This window comes from Carcharodon carcharias, chromosome 9 (assembly GCF_017639515.1).
Source record: "Carcharodon carcharias isolate sCarCar2 chromosome 9, sCarCar2.pri, whole genome shotgun sequence".
In the NCBI taxonomy this organism is placed as follows: Eukaryota; Metazoa; Chordata; class Chondrichthyes; order Lamniformes; family Lamnidae; genus Carcharodon; species Carcharodon carcharias.
Window position 1 is genome coordinate 89,460,139 of NC_054475.1, and position 23,992 is coordinate 89,484,130.

General features: G+C 42.3%; 1 protein-coding gene across 2 annotated transcripts in view; it reads left to right on the forward strand.

Annotated features, from left to right (window-relative positions):
* Positions 1-23,992, forward strand: part of dlg3 (discs, large homolog 3 (Drosophila)) — a 237,362-nt gene that overhangs the window by 107,047 nt on the left and 106,323 nt on the right. For both annotated transcript variants that reach the window (XM_041196283.1, XM_041196284.1), the window contains 2 exons: positions 15,937-16,093; positions 18,668-18,770. In XM_041196283.1, the coding sequence (XP_041052217.1) occupies positions 15,937-16,093; positions 18,668-18,770 (260 nt within the window). The remainder of the gene's footprint in view (positions 1-15,936; positions 16,094-18,667; positions 18,771-23,992) is intronic.

Consider the following 23,992-nt stretch of genomic DNA (forward strand, 5'->3'; position numbering starts at 1 on the left):
CTCAAGGTACAGTCTCAAGGGTTTACTCCATTTCAGCCTATTTCTTAGCCAGAATCCCTTTCAAGCTCACATGAACCACATCACATGCACTGTGCCAGGATGCATCTGTATCGCCAATGATATTAAGGTTGATATTAGGCAAAAACATGACTATAGTCTGAAATAAAAGCAGAAAATGCTGGAAAAACTTAGCAGGCCTGGCAACATCTGTGGAGAGAGAAACAGAGTTAATGTTTCCTGCCCGTATGACTCTTCTTCAGAGCCAAAGAGCTTCTTCAGAGTTCCTTCGGACTATAATCTGCACTTATTGATGAAGGTGGTACCTAATGAAGGATTGGTGTTCAGCAGTCTGAAAAGTGACAACAATATGAGGGAAATCAGTTTCTTTGGATCCATTTATTTCAGTGCTGGAATATATTCCAATCCAAGTAAAATAAAGGATATTAAGACCATGCAAAATCCTCAAGATAAGGACGATCTTTGAAGGCATCTGGTTCTCTTAATTTCTTGTTTCATACATTCCCAATTTCGCTCAAAAATCTTCATCACTAAGGGAATTGTTGAGAAAGGATGTGCCTTTTCTGTGGCACGAAGGCCACCAAAATCTCTTCGATGCACTGGGACCGTAATTATTAGAAGCATTGGCATTGCAATTTTATGATCCTAGGGAGACAACTACCCTGGAGATAGATGCACCACAGAAAGGTCTGGGAGCATGTGGACTACAAAAGGTAAACCAATTGCATTTACTTCAAAATCCCTGTCAGAAACACAATCCAGTTACTCCAACATCAAACAGAAAACATTAGCTTTAGTGTTTTGAATCATGCATTTTCATACTTATCTATTGAGCAAAGGATTTGTGGTAGAGACCGACCATAAGCCATTGAAGGTGATTTGACAAAAACCATTGACTAGCGCACCACAGTGATTGCAAAGTCTCTTGATAAAGCTTCAAGGTTACGACTGTGAGATTAGGTACAATCCAGGTAACTTGATGGTCGAATACACTTAGCAGATTGCCTAACCCAGCAAAAACAGAAGATATATCCTTGGATCTACAAGTTGACTTCATTGACACTGAACTTATAGACATTCTCCAACTTGATCTGGTGCATTCTGAGCAATGCAAATGTCAGCAGGTACAAGAAGAAAAGGCCAAGTATTCCACATTACAGAAACTGTGGAAAACCATCATTGAAGAAAGGCCTGATTCAATTCAGCATGTCCGCAAACATGTGAGACCATTTTGGCCTCATCAGGTTGAGCTAGGCTCCCAGGCAGTCATTTTTAAAGGCAGGCAAGTCATCATACTGGAATCTTTGTGACCTGATATTCTTCAACAACTTCATCACTCACACATGGGCATAGATCAGTTGAGAATATTCGCAAGAGACACAGTCTATTGGTCGAGTATGAACAATGACATTGAAGTTGTTGTCAAGAAGTGTGAGGCATATCAAAAGTATATGCCAAGTCATCACAAAGCACCTTTGATTCCCCATGAAGTTATACCCATATTTGTTTCAATATCGCATCTGACTTCTTCCATGTCCAGGCAATGATTACATTGTCATTATCGACTACTTTACCAAGTACCCCATTATTCGACAATTGCACAATACGTCAGGCACAACTTTCGCGCATACTCTTTCTGTTTATTTGGTGTGCCTAGAGAAATCATTATGGATAATGCTCCGCAATTTATTGGTAAGACATTTCAGGATATGTGTTTTCAGGATATGTGTGAGAAATGGAATATAGATCACACTACTTCTTCCCCTAATTACCCTAGATCTAATTGCCTAGCTGAACAAATAATGTGCATGATAAAATCCCTAATTCTCAAATGTAGACAGACCAAGCAAGATCTACATATTGCAATGTTACATCTGAGAATGACACCTTTAAGTGCAGCTATTCCATCACAGCAGAACTCATGTTTGGCAGACCAGTGCATACCAATTTACCTACTCTCACCCATTCTGCTCTCTCAGAAACTAGACAGCAACTTTTAAAATTGCAAGAGAATATAACCAACACACACAATAAAAATGCAGGTATGGAATTACCAATTTACAATTGGGATAGCAAATTTGCATCCAGGATCCCACAGAAGGTATGTATTAACTAGCCGAGTTGAGAAGGATTTGTTCAGAACCAAGATCTTATGAAGTCATTACACGCAAAGGCACAATGGTGAGGCGTAACTGAGGACAAATCCGATCTATTCCAGCTCCTCATCCACCGTGCAGTCCTATTGCATCAAGGATAAGATCACAAATGCAACCAGGAACAACATCTGTGAATGAAAACCCCACAGATCACTGTAAGCAGTTAAAGAAACCTCCAGATCTGGGTTTACCAGGAGATTATCTCTATGCTTTAGAGACTCATAGATTCATCAGTTCTAGACACTTATGCAATGGTAACTAAGCATGAACATGTATTGTAAATATTTATACTTCTTTGGAAGGGGGAATGTATCTTTAAAAAGAAAAGGGATGTTGTAATATTCCTTTAAGGGACATCAGCATGACAACACTTGAAGGGAAGTGTGTCATCTGATCCATTTTTGCTTTGAGCAGAGCTCTGATTTCTTCAAGTTCTATGCTTATGTATAATTGTTCTCATGTGCCTAGTCTAAATAAATGAACCCACAACATGTTGCCCAATTCCTTATGAGCTTTGATGCCTATATCATTATAACACATCAGCCTGTGATTTTTCCTGTGTATAGTTAATAATTGGCTGATAGTTTTGCATAACCACAACTAAAAGTGCAATCGCAGGAATTGTTTATGTTAGTAGATCATCAACAAATACCTAGCAAAATGGATTTGTCTACCATTTTTGATTATAATAAAGTATAGCTAGACAAATTGCAACGATCCCATTTGATAGAAGCGACTGTAAGCAGTCGGGGTGTCACTCTAATACAAGAGCACCTTTGCAAAAAGAATCCCATTTAATAAAAATGACTTTAATCAGCTAAGCTGCCACTACAGGAGCTTCAATGCAAAAAACAAATTTGTTCCATTGAAATTAAACACATCAGTAGTGACATCTGAACACTCAGCTTGTAAAGAGAAAATGCAAAACCTGTGATAGAAATTTGAAATGGATAAATAAAATGCTGAAATTACATACCAGTTCTATCAGTATCTGTAAAATGAACAGTTACATGAATGTTTTATGTAGGAGACATCATCAGAATTGTGATGAATGTTCCTAACTGTAGCATTAACATGTTTTCCTCTTTCAGATCTGCAGCAACAGCATTCTAATGTATAAAAACAAAAATACTGCGGATGCTGGAAATCCAAAACAAAAACAAAAACAGAATTACCTGGAAAAACTCAGCAGGTCTGGCAGCATCGGCGGAGAAGAAAAGAGTTGACGTTTCAAGTCCTCATGACCCTTCGACAGAAGGGTCAGTTCTGTCGAAGGGTCATGAGGACTCGAAACGTCAACTCTTTTCTTCTCCGCCGATGCTGCCAGACCTGCTGAGTTTTTCCAGGTAATTCAGCATTCTAATGTATTTGTTTTTATTTAACTCACTCATTGTGGCGTGCTCCCCAGTACACATAGTATTCATCGGCTATTTGGAGAAACTCCTTGACACAATTTTGCTCACCATGCGCTGGAATTTACAGAAAATGTTCAGCGGATTTCTGATGAGGTGTAGAAAGGGTCAGGACATTTTTGCAGAAAGGTTGCTTAACAATGAAAATCTATATGTTAGTGACTTTGTTTGACATGTTTCTATGGGAAGAATTTTCAGGTCAGCGAGCGGGGGCAGGCGTCCCGACGTCTCCACGGGTCATTTAGATTTTCAGTTCAGCGGACGCACAGCCAACTTGGCTGCGTGCCCACCCAATTGTCAAAGGCCTATTAAGGCCTGTTAAAAACTAATTGATCTAATAAAATGAGCTGCCTGTCCAACCTTAAGGTTGACGGGCAGGCGAAGAGCTCAGGCTTTGCATTTTTCATGGAATCTCATCCATGGGATGAGGTTTCATGGAGTGTTTAAAAATTCAATAATTTTTTTTTTAAATCATTGACATATCCCAGCTCATGTGACACTGTCACATAAGCTGACATGTTTTAAAAGTTTTTAATTTCTTTATTTAGATGTTTAAAGCTTTAACTAATCTCCTTGAGGCGCCCCTGTGCCTCAAAGAGATTTCTACACTCTTTCGCATACACAGGCCCCGACTCAGAGAATCCACCCCCCTCACACAGGCACGCATCACGCTGGGCGGGCCTTGATTGGCCCGCCCACGTAAATTGGCAGCGCAGACCTGATCGGGGGCACTGATCGGGATTGCGCCCGCCCCCGCACAACTCCCCCAATGGGGAGATAATACTCTCCTAAGAATTCTAAAGCCTGTAAACATTTGTGGGTAGTTTAGGGAGTGAAGCCTGACTAATCGTCTGTTCTTTGATACATGAGCCAGAGGAAGAAAGGAAAAATCAATTTATCAGCTGCCCCCCATGACGCTAATCTGCCAGTTCCAGAGAAAAGTAAAAATGACACAGGAGCTATAATAGTGTGAAAACAAGTTTGGGTTAACATTATTAGATGAGATGATGAGACTAAACATTCTTCTTGTAACACACTAAAACAATATGAGCAGTGTTGATTTGAATGTCAGTCAGGTACCTTGACTATCATCCTATCAGAAGCAATTTATATTTTTTATTAAGGTGGATTAATGTTTTCACTTCCTCCTTTTGGATCAAATCTTCAAAGGCAAAGTCATTTTGTCTTCTCTTACTTGTGACAGAGAGGCCAGCATCTTTCTACAGGGCTCTCAATCTTGGTCAACATTGATTCAGTCACATCTCAAAGGAGGCTAGATTGATGGACTGATTGATATAATGTCAGAAATCCTACCAGATCCACCTTTACTGCAGTCAACTGAAAATACCCCTCAATGAAATATCGCGCGACTGCGCGTTGACGTCGGGACGCTTACCTGATGTCAACACGCATCATTTTACGCTTGAGCAAGTCGGGCGGCAGCTTGCTCACCGAGCTAAAAGTTTTACTCAATTTGAAGTAACTTCTAACTTTGTCATAATATCTGGAGTAAAAGAGAAAATAAACTTTCATTTATATTGTGTCTTTATGTCCTCAGAGCACCCCAAAGCACTTCACAACCATTTAAGTACTTCTGAAGTGTAGTTGCTGTGTAATATAGGAAAACGTGGCAGTTTGTGCACAGCAGAGTTCCACCTATAGCCATGAAATATATGATGACATAATATGTTTAACGGTATTGGTTGAAGGATAAATGTTAGTCAAGATATAGGAGGAATAAGCTGCTCTTCTTCGAATAGTGCCCTGAGATTTTAATTAATTTTTGAACAGAACGAAATAAAACTAAATTAAACATTATTACAAATTCCTGAGTGGGCAGTTTAATGTCTCAAGCAAAAGATGGCACCTGTCACAGTGCAGCACTTCTAACTGTTAGTTTAGGTTATGTTCTCAGGTCTCTAAAGTGGGGCTTGAATGCACAAACCTCTAACTCAGAGGTGAAATCACCATCATTGTGCCAAGACTGACATCTTGGTAAAAGGAGCTTAAACAAAACCTTCCTAGCAAGGACAGTGGTTGTAAGGCTTGGTAATTGTGTAAAGATGAGTATAAATTTCACTGTTAGCTTTCTGGAATCTGACAGCTTCACTTCCCAAGTTATCACATTGACCATTACAGTCATTTTTTGTTACTGTCATTCCATTTGGAAAGAATGAAGCAAATTGCATTATTGACCATGGGAAGAAGGTAGAGAAGCATAATTAAAAGGTGCAACCTGTTCCACCGCAGCATGGTTCTGCACTGTAATGCCCCTATACTCAGGTCATGGTGCATTCACTTACATTCATTCATCACAATTGCTTACCATGAGCGGCAGTATTCATAAACTGCATGGTCTTTCTCAGTCCTGTGACCCTGCACAGTGATACTTCTAAACTCTGGGTTCTGCTTGTTCTCATTCTTCCCCCATTCACTGTGCTACAGTTATGAAACACATAAAACAGATTTTTGGCCTTTTCACCAAATTGCCTGCTCAGACCGTCAATGGGAGCGGAAAATTCCGCCCCAATGAATTTGCATGATGCTCACTGCAATTTAATGAATGGTTTCAAATTTTATCAGCATGCACACAGATCACATGCCTTCTGATCTGCACCTGGTTAAAAGTGGCTGTATTGAGGCAAGACCTCTGTGTTACTTCAGGAAGGCAGTCATGGAGAACTCTGGGTGAAAGCAGGAAGGGGAGCAGAGAGCTCACTGACATTGTTACACAGTAGCGCTCCATTGACATCAAGGCTAGTTACACCAAGGGAATGCTACGAACATGGCAAGGATGGGTGGAGATGGGGTACTGCATTTACAACAAGCAGAGAGAGGCCATCAGTGTTCTCAGAGGATCTGAGTGGCAAGGTGAAGATAACAAAGGTAGGATCATCAGAAGGGAGGGGGAGAGACCAGAAGGCATGGGGCTTGAACACCCAGTCTTTTTAGAACCCTGTACTGGACAATAGAAGCTTAGAGGAAGGCTAGGCCAGGGGTCGTCTGGGCAAGCCAGTGACTCCACACAGAGGAGCGACAACAGTTGTTAGCGGCAAGAGGATATATCTGTGACAAAATGTATACCAGACTTGCCTTAACTACCTTTAAAGCACCAGTGTCAATGACGACTGTGTATCTCCAGGGAGGCCGTCACCACTTTATGTGCCATGCTTCAGGATGAGTGGAGACCCAGGGGCTTCTGTGGACACCCAATGCCTAAGGCCCTGAAGATCACTTAAGTTTTATGCATCCAGATCTTTTCAGGGATTCAATGTGGACATATGTGGAGACTCCCAGGCAGTAGCCCAGCACTACATTAAGGAGATGACAGAAGTTCAGGAGCGCTGGCGATCATGTGCACTACCGAATGGACCCTTAAGGTCAGGCGAAGAGGACCATCGGCTTCATCGCAGGTGCAAGGTGCCATGGATTGCACACGTGGCCATAAAGGTTCCCACGGAACAGCTGAGGCCTTCATCAAAAGAAAGGGCTTCCATTCCATTAATGTGTGACTAGTCGACGACCATCAAAAGTGCTTCCTTTAAATGTGTGCATGGTTCCCAGGAAGCAGCCGTGACACACATATACTCAGGCATTCCTAGGTGCCACAGTTTTTTCAGTCCTCTGCTCACCTTCAGGGATAGATTCTCGGTGACAAGGGTTACCCATTGAAGATATGGCTGCTCATGTCTGTGAGGAACCCTCACTCTGCAGCAGAGGAAAGGTACAATGCCTGCCAATGGGTCCACCTGAGTGACCATCAAGCAGATCATTGGGCTGTTAAAAATGCGATTCAGAAGCCGGTGATCAATCTGGCAGAGCCTTGCAGTTTGCTTCATCAAAGGTGTAAGATACTGTGGTGGTCTGCTGTGCTCTCCACGATGTGGCACTGCAGATCGGGGAGGCCTTACCTCAGGAGAACATGACTAATCGCCAGTCTTTCTCTGACAAGGAGGATGTAGAGCTTACAATGGACTAGGAGGGACATTGTCCTGTGCGTCCTTGGCACGTCTCTCAATCTAATACGTACCCGGTTCCTGCAAGCATGATGCCCCTTCCTACTGAATTCAGTGAATTCTGAACTAAATAATACCACCTGTTTCCTCCTTCCTGTTGCTATCATAGCACCGAGCACCCAAGTCAAGAGGCTCATTCACAGAACTGAGAGTGTATGCAAATATAGCCAGGCCCTACATTGGCAAATCATTGAGGTAGCAAGGATGACGATGGTTTCTGCCAAGGCATGAAGAAAACCATTAGAGATTGTCAACGATGATAGTGACCTCCTTTTATTCAAAGTAACACCCAAAACAAGATCAGCTTTGTTACATCTGTGTCTGTAGCTGACAATGTTCCCCCTGAGTTCCCATGACCTGCATGAGAAAGTAAACATTTAGGAGTGGCAATGCATAGATCTGTCCATACCTTGCACTCTGTAGATCTCTAGAAGGCTTATACTGGGCAAATGAACACAATTGGCTGGATTTTACACTCTCTTCTGGTGGGTTTGAAGGCAGGGGGAGGCAGATAAAATCCAGAATGTGGCGGATCCACCGCCTACCTGCCCACACCGTAATTTTACCAGAGGTGAAGGGGTGACATTGGGTGACCCGCCCTCCATTGGGCCAAGTGAGGCCCTCAGATAGGCAATTAATGTTTACTTATTGGCCTCATCCTGTTGCCACTAGGATTTAAGCAACAGTAGGAGAGGCCCACGCCAAGAGAACCAGCCCGGCAGGGTTCCCTGCGTGGGCTCGTGGCAGGCCGGTGGGGCTTCTATTATCATTATTGTAGGAATTAGATAAGGTAGTCCTTAGTCAGGATTGATAGAGACCGGCGGAGGCAGGGCTGTTGGTAAACTTTACCTTTTATTGAACGCTCTACTTTCTTTGTACAGTACAAGGCTTAGCACGCGACTTCACATAGAACTATCTCTCAGCATACTTTGTTGTCATGTGATCCTACATCACTGATTATGTAGACTGTTTATCTACATATTTATCATTAACCCTTTACTCAACATCTCCCCCCAAGTCTCTGAATCTATTCAAAACATTATTTACATTAACCTATATCTCCCCTTGAAGTCTCTGCCTTCATCCCTGAATCACAGAGATAACTATTGTGGCGGTTTCACCAATCCCCGACCTTGTTCTCAGCTCGCTCAGAACATGTATAGGATTCAACTTCTCCATGTTGTCTCTCAGAGACTACCGGCTCTCTGATCAGGTTGTCTTCCTGATCATCTGGGTAGCTGATCCATTCCATTGACAGCCGTCTTCTTGTGGATATGAGTGCACTTCTGTTTCTTCTCACTATTCCATTTTCAATCTCTGCAAGATAAGATCGTGGATGTAGTGTTTGTTCCAACACTTGACCTTCATGATTCTGGTCATGGATCCACATAGATTCAGCTGATTGGAGTTCTGGTAAATCATTCACTCTATGGCATCAATTGTGATTTCTGGTGAGATGCAACGATGCTCATCCTCCTTCTCCATTACTCTCTCTATATCTGAAACTGTGAGACATGGCATAAGCTTGTGTGGAAGAATACAACCACGTCTTCCCATTAGAAGTTTGGACAGAGCCAAACCATTCTGTGGAATGGTAGCTCAACAGTGCTAAGGTGATACCATCATTTTACTTCAACAAAGCTTTTATCTTTCTTACTCCTCTTTTTGCCTTTCCATTAGCTTGTGGGTATCTGGGTGAACCAGTTGTGTGGACAAATCTATAAGCTTCTGTGAACTGTTTAATACATTTGTTTGCATACATTCATTTGGGTCATTGTCTGAAATGACTAGATCTGGAATGCCATGTATGGCAAAAATTTCTTTTTGCCTCTGAGGTGGAACCATAGAGACATTTAACCTCAATCCCTCTGCACTAATAGCCAACAATTATGAACAACGATGCTCTTGAGCTCGAAATGATCCATTCTAAGACGTTCCCACGGTCTGGACTGAAATGAAGATACTATCAATCGTTTCCTTTGCTCCTAGCGAAGGATTGAACAGGTGATGCAGCTCGAAATAATTTCCTCTAATGATTTGGAGATTCCTGGCCACCAAACAGAATTTTACGCTCTTGCACTACACTTTATAATGCCTAGGGGTCCCTGGGGAAGTTTTTTCCTGTCAGGGAGCAGGGGCGCGGTGTCCCGGCATCACCCCGCATCATTTCGATTTTCAGTTCGCCAAATCAGATGCGCGCCCGCCGAACTGTCAATGGCCTATTAAGGCCATTAAAAAACTAATTAACATGATTGATGGACCTGCCTGTCCAACCATAAGGTTGGCGGGCAGGCCGGGAGCTCTGGCGGGCTTCGGGAAAAACATGAAACCTCATCCATGGACGGGATGAGGTTTCATGAGGGTATTTAAGTTTTAATTAAATGTTTAAATAAAAGTTATGGACATGTCCCAACTCATGTGACATGAGAGGACATGGCAGGGAAATCATTTAATCACCTTTATTGAAAGTTTTAAATCAGAGCCGATCTCCCTGAGGCAGCACGTGTGAAAGAGCGCACTCCCAACTGAGGGAATCCCCCCCGCCTGCACAGGGAGTGCACAGTGCTTCCTGGTGGATGTCACGTCACCAGTTAAGGCCTGCCCACGTAAAATGGTGGCGTGCCCCCATCGGAAGCCCTGATGCTGAATGATGGAAGGGGTCATCAACAGTGCAATGAAGTGGCATTTGCTTAGCAATAACTTGCTCACTGACATTCAGTTTGGGTTCGGTTGGGCCGAGGACACTACCCTGAGGAACTTCTGCAGTGATGTCCTGGGACTGAGATGATTTACCTCCAACAACCACAACTATCTTCCATCGTGTTAGGTACGACACCAACCAGCGGAGAGTTTCCCCACCGATTCCCATTGACTCCAGTTTTGCTAGGGCTCCTTGATGCCACATTCAGTCAAATGTTGCTTTGATGTCAAGGGCAGTCACTCTCACCTCACCAATTTTCACTCTTTTGTCCATGTTTGAACCAAGGCCGTAAAGAGGCTAGGAACCTCATGAGTGACCCTGTCAGAACCCAAATTGAATGTCAGTGAGCAAGTTATTGCTAAGCAAATGCCACTTCATTGCACTGTTGATGACCCCTTCCATCATTTTACTGATAATCAAGTGTAGACTGATGGGACGGAAATTGGCCTGGTTGGATTTGTCCTGTTTTCTGTGTACAGGACATGCCTGGGCAATTTTCCACATTGCCAGGTAGAAGCCAGTGTTGTAGCTGTGCTGGAACAGCCTGGCTAGGGGCATGACAAGTTCTGGAGCACAAGTCTTCAGTAATATTGCCAGAATATTGTCAAGGCCCATAGCCTTTGCAGTATCCAGTCCCTTCAGCCATTTCTTGATATCACATGAGTGAATCCAATTGGCTGAAGACTAGCATCTGTGATGCTGGGGACCTCCGGAGGAGGCTGAGATGGATCGTCCACTCAGCACTTCTGGCTGAAGATTGTTGCAAATGCTTCAGCCTTATCTTTTGCACCGATATGCTGAGCTCCCTATCATTGAGGATGGGCATATTTGTGGAGCTTCCTCCTCCAGTGAGTTGTTTAACGTCCACCACAATTCACAACTGGATGTGGCAGGACTGCAGAGCTTAGATCTGGTCTGTTGGTTGTGGAATCCTTAGTTCTGTCTATCACTTGCTGTTTATACTGTTTAGCACTCAAGAAGTTCTGCATTGTCACTTCACCAGGTTGATACCTCATTTTTAGGTAAGCCTGGTGTACCTGGCATGCCCTCCTGCACTCTTTATTGAACCAGGGTTGATCCCCTGGCTTGGTGATAATGGTAGACTGAGGGATATACAGTGCCAAGAGGTGACTACAATTCTGCTGCTGCTGATGGCCCAAAGCGCTTCATGATTGCCCAGTCTTGAGCTGATAGATCTGTTCAAAACCTATCCCATTTAGCATGGCAGTGGTGCCACACAACACAATGGAGAGTATCCTCAGTGTGAAGACGGGACTTTGTCTCCACAATGACTGTGCGGTGGTTACTCCTACCGATATTGTCATGGACAGATGCAACTGCAGCAGGCAAGTTGGTGAGGATAATGTCAAGTATGTTTTTCCCTCTTGTTGGTTCCCTCGCCACCTGCTGTAGACCCAGTCTAGCAGCTATGTCCTTTAGGACTTAGCCAGCTTGGTCAGTAGTGGTGCTACTGAGCCATTCTTGGTGATGGACATTGAAGCTTGAAGTCCCCCACCCAGAGTACATTCTGTGCCCTTGCCACTCTCAGTGCTTCCTCAAAGTGATGTTCAACATGGTGGAGTACTGATTCATCAGCTTGGGGGGGTGGGGGGGGTGGGGGGGTGGTGGGGGGGGGGGGGGGGGGGGGTGTCGGGGGGGTGGTGGTGGTGGCAGTGGGGGTACATGGTAATCAGTAGGAAGTTTCCTTGCCCATGTTTGACCTGATGCCATGAGACTTCATGGGATCTGGAGTTGATGTTGAGAAATCTCAAGGCAAGATCCTCCCGGCTGTATACCGCTGTGCCGCCACCCCTGCTGGATCTGCCCAGTGGGACAGGACATACCCAAGGATGGCGATGGTGGTGTCAGGGACATTATCTGTAAGATATGATTCTGTGAGTATGACTATATCAGTCTATTAATGGCTAATCAACCATTTAATGGCTGTGGGGCAGCCGTTCTTCTGCTGGGTGGGCACTCCCCCCAGTTATTTGGTACAGGAGGTATGGTGGTCCTGGTGACCATGATGCTCAATAACACTTAGTCCACTCTCTTGGGTAGACACTCCAATCTCCTTATCTGTGATGGGACAGCTGCCTGGAAGCTTGTTAGTTCAAGTGCTTCCTCCTCTGCCACAATTAGCTCTCTGATGTCTGGAATCTCACCTCTGGTCTTTTCACTTTCCTGGATGTTGTGGGCCATTTTCTCCTGCGAGCATATAGAGTGACACTGTTAGTCTTTGCACATAGCTCAGCAGCACAATGCCAGCTGGCATGCCTACAGCCCCTTATGGGGTCTCTCGAATGCTACCTCCTCACACCCGCTCACAAGGGACTTGGGGATGAGCTCAGAGAAATGGTTGTCTATCCTTGAGAGGTCTGGAGGTTTCAACTAAGCGGATGAAAGGAGCTCATTGAACTTTTTGCGACACTGGACCCAGTTTCAGCAGGTGAATTAGTGACTGCTGACATCCCCCGCAATCTCTGTCCAGGCCTGCTTGAACTGGTGGGACACTTTCTTCTTGCTGTCCTTTGGAAAGAGGACCTCCCACTGACTCCTAACAACCTGGAGGAGAATCTGCATGGACAGAGCTAAACCTTGGGCCCAGCCAATATTTCTCCACGGACATGGTCCCTGTTGCCTCCTGGTCTGTAGTAAATGTGGGCCTGGTGTTGGAATGCAGGGGGCTCCAACAGCAGCAGAGACTCAGTCACAGAGGGGGCTGCAGTAGCTGTATGCTTTACAGGATGTGCTGACAGTTTTTCAATGATGGCACTCGCGCTGGTGCTCTTGCCACAATAAGCGCCTCATTGCCTGCCACTGTGATGAGATGGGCCCCATGCCTCATTAATGCAAAACGAGGATGATGTTCTGATATCAGGATGCTTCTCACATTTTCTTCTAAACTCATCAGCCATGGCACAAAGCTGTCATTTTGTCTGTACCCAATATAAGATACCATCTGGAGTTTGTATACAATCATTGCTCCTACTCTTTCATTGCGCTAAAGCTGCATGGCACAATTGAAGGTAAAGGTGGCAGTCATGGAATAACATAAATATGCTGATGTGTCCAGGCCAAGGTTTTCCTCTGCTATAAGTGGCTTTCAAATACAAAATTTTTATCTGTATTTATAAGTCTCTTCCTAACTCTGCATCATTATCCAACTCTATACCCTGGTTCCCATCCTTCAATAGTCTGATTCTGGCTTCCTGTGAATTCCACTGTCCCTTCACTCCATCATCATTGACAGGATGTTCAGCCATGTTGACCCTATCTTTGGAACTGCCTTTCTAATGCTGTCCACCATGCTTTCTTATCTTTTAAAGCCTGCTCAAAGCCTATATTACAAACATTCTTTGGCCACTTTGCCTAATTCTTCTGTTGCTGCTCCCTGCCCAATCTTCCTTTCTGTAGGAGTTCTTATCTTTTATGAAACACCCTATGTATAGTTCTTTTGACCCACGAATCACAAGAAAACAAATTGACTTACTCAAAAGGCCGTTATGCTTCATGGGTTTAGTTTATTTGTACCCACAATTACAGACTTAACATAGGCACAGATTTACAATGGGCACAGGAAAATCAAAATGGATACCAAAAACTATTACAGATTTAACAGGTTGAGAAAAGAAAAGAAAATAATCATCAAAAATAGTGGCTGCTTTGTTACTCCCATCAATTCAACTCTTTACTGGTATGTAACATCAGAATGCTCAAATATGTCACTTTACTTCCAGCAATTAAATACTTCACCAATATCTAGCTCAAATATACTGTGGTCATATAAACACCAGTAATGGCCAGCTCCTGTGGTTGTATACTTTTCTCCCAGTGATCAGTCTCTAATCTCTCTCTATCTTAGAGTTCTCCTTCTGACAATTTGCAGGAAGCTCTTTCTTCAGTGCAGTGCTAGGTCTCTGATATGTTCAGTCTATTATACCCTTTATCAGGGAATGGGATTAGTTTACTATATTGACAGGCCATACTGTCCTATGAATTAGGAGATTTGTGGTACAGTGAGTAGTGTCCCTGCTGCTGAACTCCAGGTTCAAGTCCCACCAAAGGACTTGATGGTCAGGAAAATGTGTTCATAATGTGGCCAAACAGATTGATTACTGGCCAGCAAATCCTTTCAACACATGCCAGTGGTAGGCAGTAAGTGCAGGAGAGATTCCTGGTCAGCTATGTGATGAAAAGAAAGTTGGAGACTCTACCATCACTATCCAAAAAGCTCCAGACTATAACAGGAGTATAAAAAGTGCATGTTGGCATAGGAACTCGGCATCCCTGACTGATTGGTGACACACCACCACTCTCCAATGAAGCTTCTTTTAAAACATAATACACAATTTTGTTCTGTGCCTTTTGTTTAAACCATGGTTTGCTTCCGCCCAGAAAGCTGTCCACCTTTCTTTGGCTTTCTCTGGTAACTTCCCATTATGTGAAGTCCCTTATAGTTAATTTTCCAGGAAAAAAAGTTTATACTATTCTGGAACACCTTATCTCAATTCAAGGCCTAATTTTCATAACTAAAACACTAGTGCCTGTGGCTGGGCTATATTATCTCTTGCTTTCCTTGATAGCATTTGTTTTGGTCTCTCAACTTCGTAAGTTCAGCAAGGTTAATTTAAAAATACTGACAAACATGCATCTCTTTATCAGCATTTTCCTAGTTTCCCAAGGCATGCTGATCAAATGTCAAGCTTAAAAAAAGTCAAAGGTTTTTTTTATCCTACATTTCTGAAGTGCTCTGGGATGTTCTCCTATGTTAAATTCTATGTGAATATAAGTTGCTGCAATAGGGAAGGAAATCTTCATGAAGCAATGGAGTTCTGTGCTTATCAGTTTAACCTATCTCATTTATGTATTTGGAATTCCACACTGTCAATTTATGTAACACATTTTCCTCAGATTTGTTTATTTTTATGGTGCATGTATACAAGATGGGTTTTCACAAAATATTCTGTAACACTGTACTTAAACTCCAAAAGTTATGATGAACATAATGCTGGTGGCTTATATTTCTTATTTTCCTGATTTCTCTGTTGGATGTCTGTGAGATAGTTTATAAAGGATTATTTTCAGCCCACTTTGAATTTTTGAATTTTCTCAGCTCTTCATGTCAATGATACTCAAGCAAGAGAACACAACAGAGTAATATGTAAAAGTACAGTGAAACTAGTTTCTGGGTCAGACAGCCAGTGACCATCTAAAAGGAACAGTCTTACTACACATCCTTTAGTTTCACAAAATTAACTAATGAAATAAAAAATACAGAAACTTTGTAAATTCTTCTTTTAGACGAAGTGGGGAGTGACATTCTTGATGATATAAAGATACCCTTCCCTTCCTGTGGGCTGAATTTTTTGTTTCCTTTTCTTTAGTTATAGTGCTAACATTGGGCGTCTCATCAGTTTAACTGAAAATTTCACTCAGTTCAAAACTTCTGACATATAGTCATTCAATATGTCATATAGTTATTTAACCATTTAAAATATCTTTTTATGTGGTCTTATCCATCTCAATGAAAGAGAATTAAATGTAGTCAGCTTCTTGGGACTGGGATATGGATTTTTCCAATAATTTGGTTGATTGTCTTCTTTCTAATGTTGTTCCTGTTTTCATTTCAGAGAACCAAGAAAGATTGTCCTCCACAAAGGATCAACAGGATTAGGCTTTAACATTGTCGGTGGAGAAGATGGTGAAGGGATTTTTGTATCATTCATTCTGGCAGGTGGGCCAGCAGACCTCAGTGGAGAGCTACGAAGAGGCGATCGGATTTTATCCGTGAGTGATAAGCAAGTATATTTGTTGAAGATAAGAAAACTCCCTCAGCATCTGTAAATTGATATCAAGTGTAGCATCTATGCCTATAGCAGGCCTCACTTTGAATCTAACTGGCTCACTAAACTACATCCTGTATCTCACAAGGTGAAGAGAAGATAATCAGCAAGATTTTGTCGTGCAGAGAGTGATAATGTAGTAATGTGCTGCATCACAAAATTACTGATGAAATTTCAATCCCATGCTCTTCTCTATTGTCAGTCTTACCCACACTACTAGGGAGAAATACCAAACTGAGGGAAGCACCTTTACATAAGAAGGAACTGGGGATCTGGAGCTGCCTTTTCTTATGATGAAGATAGCTTTATATGTTCGGATGCATCATTACATGAGAGATAACTGTATACGAGTGTGGGGCTAGGTGGGTGCATAAGCACTTTTATATGATTGAAGGGGCGCAGAGACACCTTTGATGGGAAGTATCTTCACATAGCCAAAGCACTTACACATACAAAAAGGTAAGGTTACATGAGTTAAGGGAAGCACACTTACACAAGTGGAACATGAGGCAGAATGCTTCTTTACTTAAAGGAATGTTTCATTTCACTTTGCTGATGGTCCCTGCCTTTATGAAAAAAAATCATGTTATCCTCAAATCAACCCAACTTCCAGCAGAAAGTATTTCAAATGATGAGGATATGGAGATAGTTGCAAAATGAAAATGGCAATGCTGCAATTCAGGGCAGAATGCAGGGACTTTTACTCTGCACCTAACCCTTGCTATAGCTGATCTGGGAGTGCTTAATGGGGCAATGCAAAGAGAAATTTACCCAATTTATAACCAAGGTAATAATTGCATAGTGAATACCTGTTGGGGAAATATAGAAGGATGACACAGAGTGGAGAGAACTTTATACTTCTTCTATCCTGTGTTGTACATAACCCTTAAATATTTGTTCGGGCAGTATCCAATGTGTCACTTTGCCCATGCCATACTTGACCTGAGCATGCTGTAAATTGAGATTTACTTTGTATCTAGCCTGCAACGTACCTGACCTGAGTATGTATGGTACTAACAATGTGAGGTGAAGAATGTTTCATTTCACTTTGCTGATGGTCCCTGCCTTTATGGAAACAAAATTTCATAATATTCTCTATAAATTCAGGCATGAGTAATGACTAGTAGTGAATTCTGCTGTTTTAAGTGTACAGAAAGCAGTAATAGAAAATCCGCATAAGATAATCAGATCATCTTGACTCTAGTAACAGACATTTAGCCTGTTAGGCTAATAAACTGTAAATTAATTTTAAGAACTCTGCTTTTCCGGCTCATTCCTTTAAAGTGTTTTGAAGAAGGTAGCTGCATGACTCAGTTTTTCCTCCAACACTGCCTCCCATGTAGATTGCTCTGGATTAAAACAGCAGCAGCATTTGCCAGATAGAAATTAGCTATTATCTGTATTTTACAGGATCGTGCAGGACAGTTTATAATGTCGAGAGTATTCATAGTTTGCTAACTGGTGCTTTCCTGCTTTTGATATTTGTCTCTAAGATTTCTATTTCAGGACACTGATCAGTGCACCTTTAGCAGAGACATTGCCAGCTGCTTCAATGATTTGTGAAGCGCAGAATTAGAATATTGTTGCTATGGTAACTTCCATTTGAGGTTATTACTGCATTTATAGAACCTGCCTCCCTATCCCCTCTCCTACACCATTTTATTCAAGAACAAAGAATACTCTGTTATTATTTGTAACTTATCCCAAACATTTTTTTTTAAGTTTGTTGTTGGGAGCTTTGTTACTCAAATGCTTATTTCATTGATTAGTCTCCATCTGGATGTCTGTATGCCAGAATACTTGCTCATTAGCACATCCATGTTCCAGGCTACTGCTCACCAAGGTGTTCTCATCCCACAGTGCAGTTCATTAGTAATACCCATGTCCTGAGGCAGCAGGAGGTTGGTGACAACCTTACAATCAATAGCAGAGATCTTTTGCAGAGGAATGGCTGATCACTTCCAACATGTAAAATCATGATATTTTCATACAACTCTGTATTGTCTTTTAATTGTCATTTCAGCTATATTTCATTTGCCCTTTCCCCTTGTTGGGTACTGAAAACGCTAGACAAAAAAAGACAACCTTCATCTTCCACCATCCTGGTAGTCGCATGATAGAATGAGAATGAAATTGTTGACTAATGATGGTGATCAATCTCTATCAATTAAATTACAACAAACGCAGACCTGACACAAGCAAGGCCCCACTGGTGGAGATGATTTAGGAACTATTGGTCCAAAGTCATCTGTTCCTTCCAAGGATGTTACACTTAGCACATTTCATTCTCTTTCAATTACTCGTGTACAGGATCGCAAAATTTTTAGAAAGGGATCTACCTATCTAATTTAGTTGTTTCTGGATAAGCTGTAGGAAAGCAAGTAGCTCAGTCCAATTTGTCAGCCATCTGTCAGTCAGTAGGTACTTCATAAATGCTATAAGTCTACATCATTACAAACCCCCATCAACCAAGTGGGAACTTGATTGTGTTTTAAATAATCCTGCCTCTTTGTTTAAGGTGAATGGTGTAAACCTTCGGAGTGCTACCCATGAGCAGGCAGCAGCAGCACTCAAAAGAGCCGGTCAGACTGTGACTATTGTTGCCCAGTACAGACCAGAAGGTAAGCATATGTGGCATGGGGCAATCAGTGTGTTACTGGTGATGATTGGGCAAAACCAGCTATGACAGCAGATAAAGTTCCTCCCTACTTTACTAAGGGTGTCCGACTGTTTTAATTCAATTCCTCCACCTCAGAAAATCAGTCATTATACCTTACAGTGTCAATTATTCCACTTTGATGCTTGAACAAAGACTAATATGCAGTACAATCCAGCTGTTGTACTTGATTAGAAAAATTACTTTGATGAGTACCATGTCTAGCTGAACACTACAGCTAAAGTTAGGACTTTGAAGGATATTTCAATAAACATATGTTTTTTTCTCTGTCAGTGCAAGTGCCCTTTTCAAGGTTGTGTTTTAATCTGCATTCACACCCAAGGAAGGAAATTGAAAATTGTAACAGATATAATTATGTTGAACATTCAGGTTCTTTGCATTACTACATAACAACAATGACTTCACATCAAAAATACTTAGTTGGCTGTGAAGCATTTTGGGATAGCTTGAGGTCATGTGAGACAATGCATTTTTTTCTTTTTTAATTGCATTGAACTGTTGCTGCCTCAGGGGGGCCTCGGTGAGCTATAGAAACACAAACTGCTGGGGCCATTGAGATGAGATTCAAGGAAAAGACAATTCAACTTCTTTGACTAAAAGGCGAAAAATAATGCTATTATATATCAATGATGCAACCAAAAGAAGCACATGATTTGAAATGACCAGGAATTAATATGATCAGATCGAAAATTGAAACCAATGTAACATTGATTTTACTCCTGTTCTTCATGGGGAAGAAAAACTTGTGTATTGTAGCATTTTATTTAGTCTTTCAAAAACATTCCCATGCAATTTATATGCAGTGAATTACTTTGCTATGGAGTCACTGTTGTACTGTAGCCAAATATAGCAGTCATAAAAAGAAATGACATAAATAGCCAATGAATCTATTTTTCATAATGTGGGTTAGGAAAGAAATGTTGATTGGGACATATGGAGGATTCCATGCCCTCCTTTAAATAATGGCATGGAATCCTTAACACGCAATCACGGTTTCAGTTTAACTTCTTATCTGAAGAACGATTCTTTGTGGTTAGCTTAGTATTTGACACATGTAGAAAGTCACCACCACTTTTGAGTGCCTGAACTAAGCTACTAAGAAAATTACACCTGTGGAGTTTATGTTGTTTACTAGAGTACCAGCTCTATGGAGGGATATTACATGCACTTAGGCAGAAGTACTTGACACAAGCCCCAAAAAGGTGCAAGAACAGCCCTGATTCTGTCTATGACTTGAAAAGGTATTTCAATTAGCTTTGTATCTTAAGAATAGCTATACATGACTTAAAAACAAAAAAACTGCGGATGCTGGAAATCCAAAACAAAAACAGAATTACCTGGAAAAACTCAGCAGGTCTGGCAGCATCGGCGGAGAAGAAAAGAGTTGACGTTTCGAGTCCTCATGACCCTTTGACAGAACTTGAGTTCGAGTCCAAGAAAGAGTTGAAATATAAGCTGGTTTAAGGTGTGTGTGTGTGGGGCGAGGGGGGGGGGGCTGCGGAGAGGGCTCTCTCTCTCCACCCCCCCCCCACACACACCTTAAACCAGCTTATATTTCAACTCTTTCTTGGACTCGAACTCAAGTTCTGTCGAAGGGTCATGAGGACTCGAAACGTCAACTCTTTTCTTCTCCGCCAATGCTGCCAGACCTGCTGAGTTTTTCCAGGTAATTCTGTTTTTGTTTTATACATGACTTCCTTTCCTTGAGCCTGAAAGAAAAAGTCAAATGTTGACACAAAATTGGTATTTAATTTATAGTATATGTTCCCCAGCACATTTTTGAATGTTCCATTCCAAATGGGCCATTCTCGTTAGCCTTCAATTATAACAACTTTGATATTTCACAACTGATAAGATTTTTGATCTAAAAAGAGAGGAAGGGGACATTTACATATCCAACAGATCAACCAGACCATTGCTTCCACAAAAGTGACATTGAAGCTCACTTTCCCACATTCAACACACCACCGCCTCAATTTACAAAATTATTGTCCTTCTCTGGACCCAGTTTACAGAGACCATATACCCCATCCAGCTGCCCACTCTTTCACTGAGACATGTGCTCCTCTGTCAATCCTCCTTGTGTACTTTCCCCTCTTTTAATGCAAGGTGCTGATTTAGTCTTACACTAGCCAGTTGGAGCTTTCACTCTTCTTCCATCTTTCTCAGTTATTATGGCTGCTTTTCTCCCTTGCTTCCCTCAAGTTAATGCTGGCGCTCTACTCCTGCCCAAGTGCAAAGTTCCATTCCTGACTTCCATTCTTTTCCTTCTGCCTTCCCTTCCCTCTTCAACCTTACTTCTACCTAAGTACTTCTGCCTAAGTGCATGTAATATCCCTCCACAGAGATGCATCCAACTTGTCCAAATCCAACGAGCTTGGGCACATGCTGATAGAGTAGGGACAGGGTAGGGACCCCTCAAGTGCATAGAATATCAATGTTAAACTGTGCAGTTTACCAGTACAAGCACTGGCAAACCTCCCACTGTTCGTCCAGCCAAGACTATCTTACACTTTTGGGCTTTAACTTTCTCGTTTATTTGAAGTTGAATGGGAGGATCTCAGCTTACAGTGACAGATCTGTCTTTCTACCTTCTGTTAACAAGCCAAACTTATTGATAAACTATCACTAGTGTCCCAGAGTACTGTAGATCTGCCTGGTTTAGTCATTGACTAAGCCTGCCATAGCAGTTAAATTAGTTCTGAACTTCTATCATTAGATATATCATTTTGAAACACTTTGACCTCAAAGAGATCAAAGAAGATAATCATTAGGAACATAGGAGCAGGAATACACCATTCAGCCCCTTGAGCCTGATCCGCCATTCAATTAGATCATGACTAATCATCTACCTCAACACCACTGTCCCATGCTGTCCCCATATCCCTCGATGTCATTAGTATCCAGAAATCTATTGATTTCTGTCTTGAACATGTTTAATGACTGAGCTTCCACAGCTGTCTGGAATAGAGAATTCCAAAGATTCATCACCCTCTGTGTGAAGAAATTTTTCCTCATCTCAGTCTTAAATGACCTGCAGTTTATTCTGGGGCTGTGTCCCCTGGTTTTTTTTTATTGTTCATTTATGGGATATGGGCATCGCTGGCTAGGCCAACATTTATTGCCCAATAGTCCATCCCTAAATGCCTTGAGAAGGTGGTGGTGAGCTGCCTTCTTGAACTGCTGCAGTCCCTGTGGTGTAAGTATACCTACAGTGCTGTTAGGGAGGGAGTTCCAGAGTTTTGACCCAGTGACAGTGAAAGAACAATAATATAGTCCCATGTTGGGATGGTGAGTGGCTTGGAGGTGAACTTCCAGGTGGTGGCGGTGTCCCCATGCATCTGCTGCCCTTGTCCTTCTAGATGGTAGAGGTTGTGGGTTTGGAAGGTGCTGCCAAAGGTGCCTTGGTTAGTTCCTGCAGTGCATCTTGTAGATGGTACACACTGTTGCCACTGTTCATCGGTGATGGAGGGAGTGAATGTTTGTGGAAGGGGTGCCAAACAAGCAGACTGCTTCTTCCTGGGTGGTGTCCAACTTCTTGAGTGTTGTTGGAGCTGCATTCATCCAGGCAAGTGGAGAGTATTTCATCATACTCCTGACTTGTGCCTTGTAGATACTGGTCAGGCTTTGGGGAGTCAGGAAGTGAACTACTCGCTGCAGAATTCCTAGACTCTGACCTGCTCTTGTAGTCACAGTATTTATATGGTTTGTCCAGTTCAGTTTCTGGTCAATGGTAACTGCCAAGATGTTGATAGTGGGGTTTCAGCGATAATAATACCATTAAATGTCATGGGGCGATGGTTAACTTCCCTCTTGTTGGAGATGGTCATTGTCTGGCACTTGTATGGTGTGAATGTTACTTGCCATTTGTCAGTCCAAGCCTGGATATTGTCCAGGGCTTGCTGCATTTGGATATGGACTGCTTCAGTATCTGAGGAATCATGAATGAATATTATGCAATCATCAATGAACATCCTCACTTCTGACCTTTTGATGGAAGGAAGGTCATTGATGAAGCTACTGAAGATTCTTGGGCCGAGGACAATACCCTGATGAACTCTTGAAGTGATGGCCTGGAACTGAAATGATTGACCTCCAACCACCACAACCATCATCCTTTGTGCTAGGTATGATTCCAACCAGCAGAGAGGTTTCCCCCTGATTCCCACTGACTCCAGTTTTGCTAGGGTTCTTTGATGCCACATCTGGTCAAATGCTGCCTTGATGTCAAGGGCGGTCCTTCTAACATCACCTCTGGAGTTCCGCTCTTTTGACCATGTTTGAACCAAGGCTGTGATGAGGTCAGGAGCTGAATGGCTCTGGCAAAACCCAAACTGAGTTTTAGTAAGCAGGTTATTGCTAAGTAAGTGCTGCTTGATAGCACTGTTGATGACCCCTTCCATCACTTTACTAATGGTCGAGAGTAGACTGATAGTAATTGGCCAGGTTGGATTTGTCCTGCTTTTTGTGTACAGGACATACCTGAGCAATTTTCCACATTGTTGGGTAGATGCCAATGTTGTAACTGTACTGGAACAGCTTGGCTAAGGGCGCGGCAAGTTCTGGAGCACAAGTCTTCAGTACAATTTCTGGAATATTGTCAGGGCCCCATGGCCTTTACAATGTCCAGTGCCTTCAGCCGTTTCTTGATATCACATGGGGTGAATCAAATTGGCTGAAGACTGGCATCTGTGATGCTGGATCCTCCTGAAGAGGCTATGATGGTTCATCCACTCGGCACTTCTGGCTGAAGATTGTTGCGAATGCTTCAGGTTTATCTTTTGACTCACCAGCCAGGGAAATATCCTATCTACATCTACACTATCATGTCCTGTAAGAATTTTGTATGTTTTGGTGAGATCACCTCTTATTCTTAGAACCTCTAGAGAATACAAGCCCCGTTTCCTCAATCTCTCCTCATAAGACAATCCTGATTAGTCTGGTGAACCTCCATTGCTCTCTCTTTATGGCAAGCATATCCTTCTTTAGATAAGGAGACCAAAAATGTACACAATACTCCAGCTGAGGTCACACCAAAGCTCTATACAATTGTATTAAGACATCTTTACTTCTGTACTCAAATCCCCTTGCAATGAAGACCATTATATCATTTGCCTTCCTAATTGTTTGCTGTATCTGCCTGTTAGCTTTTAGTGATTCATGAAC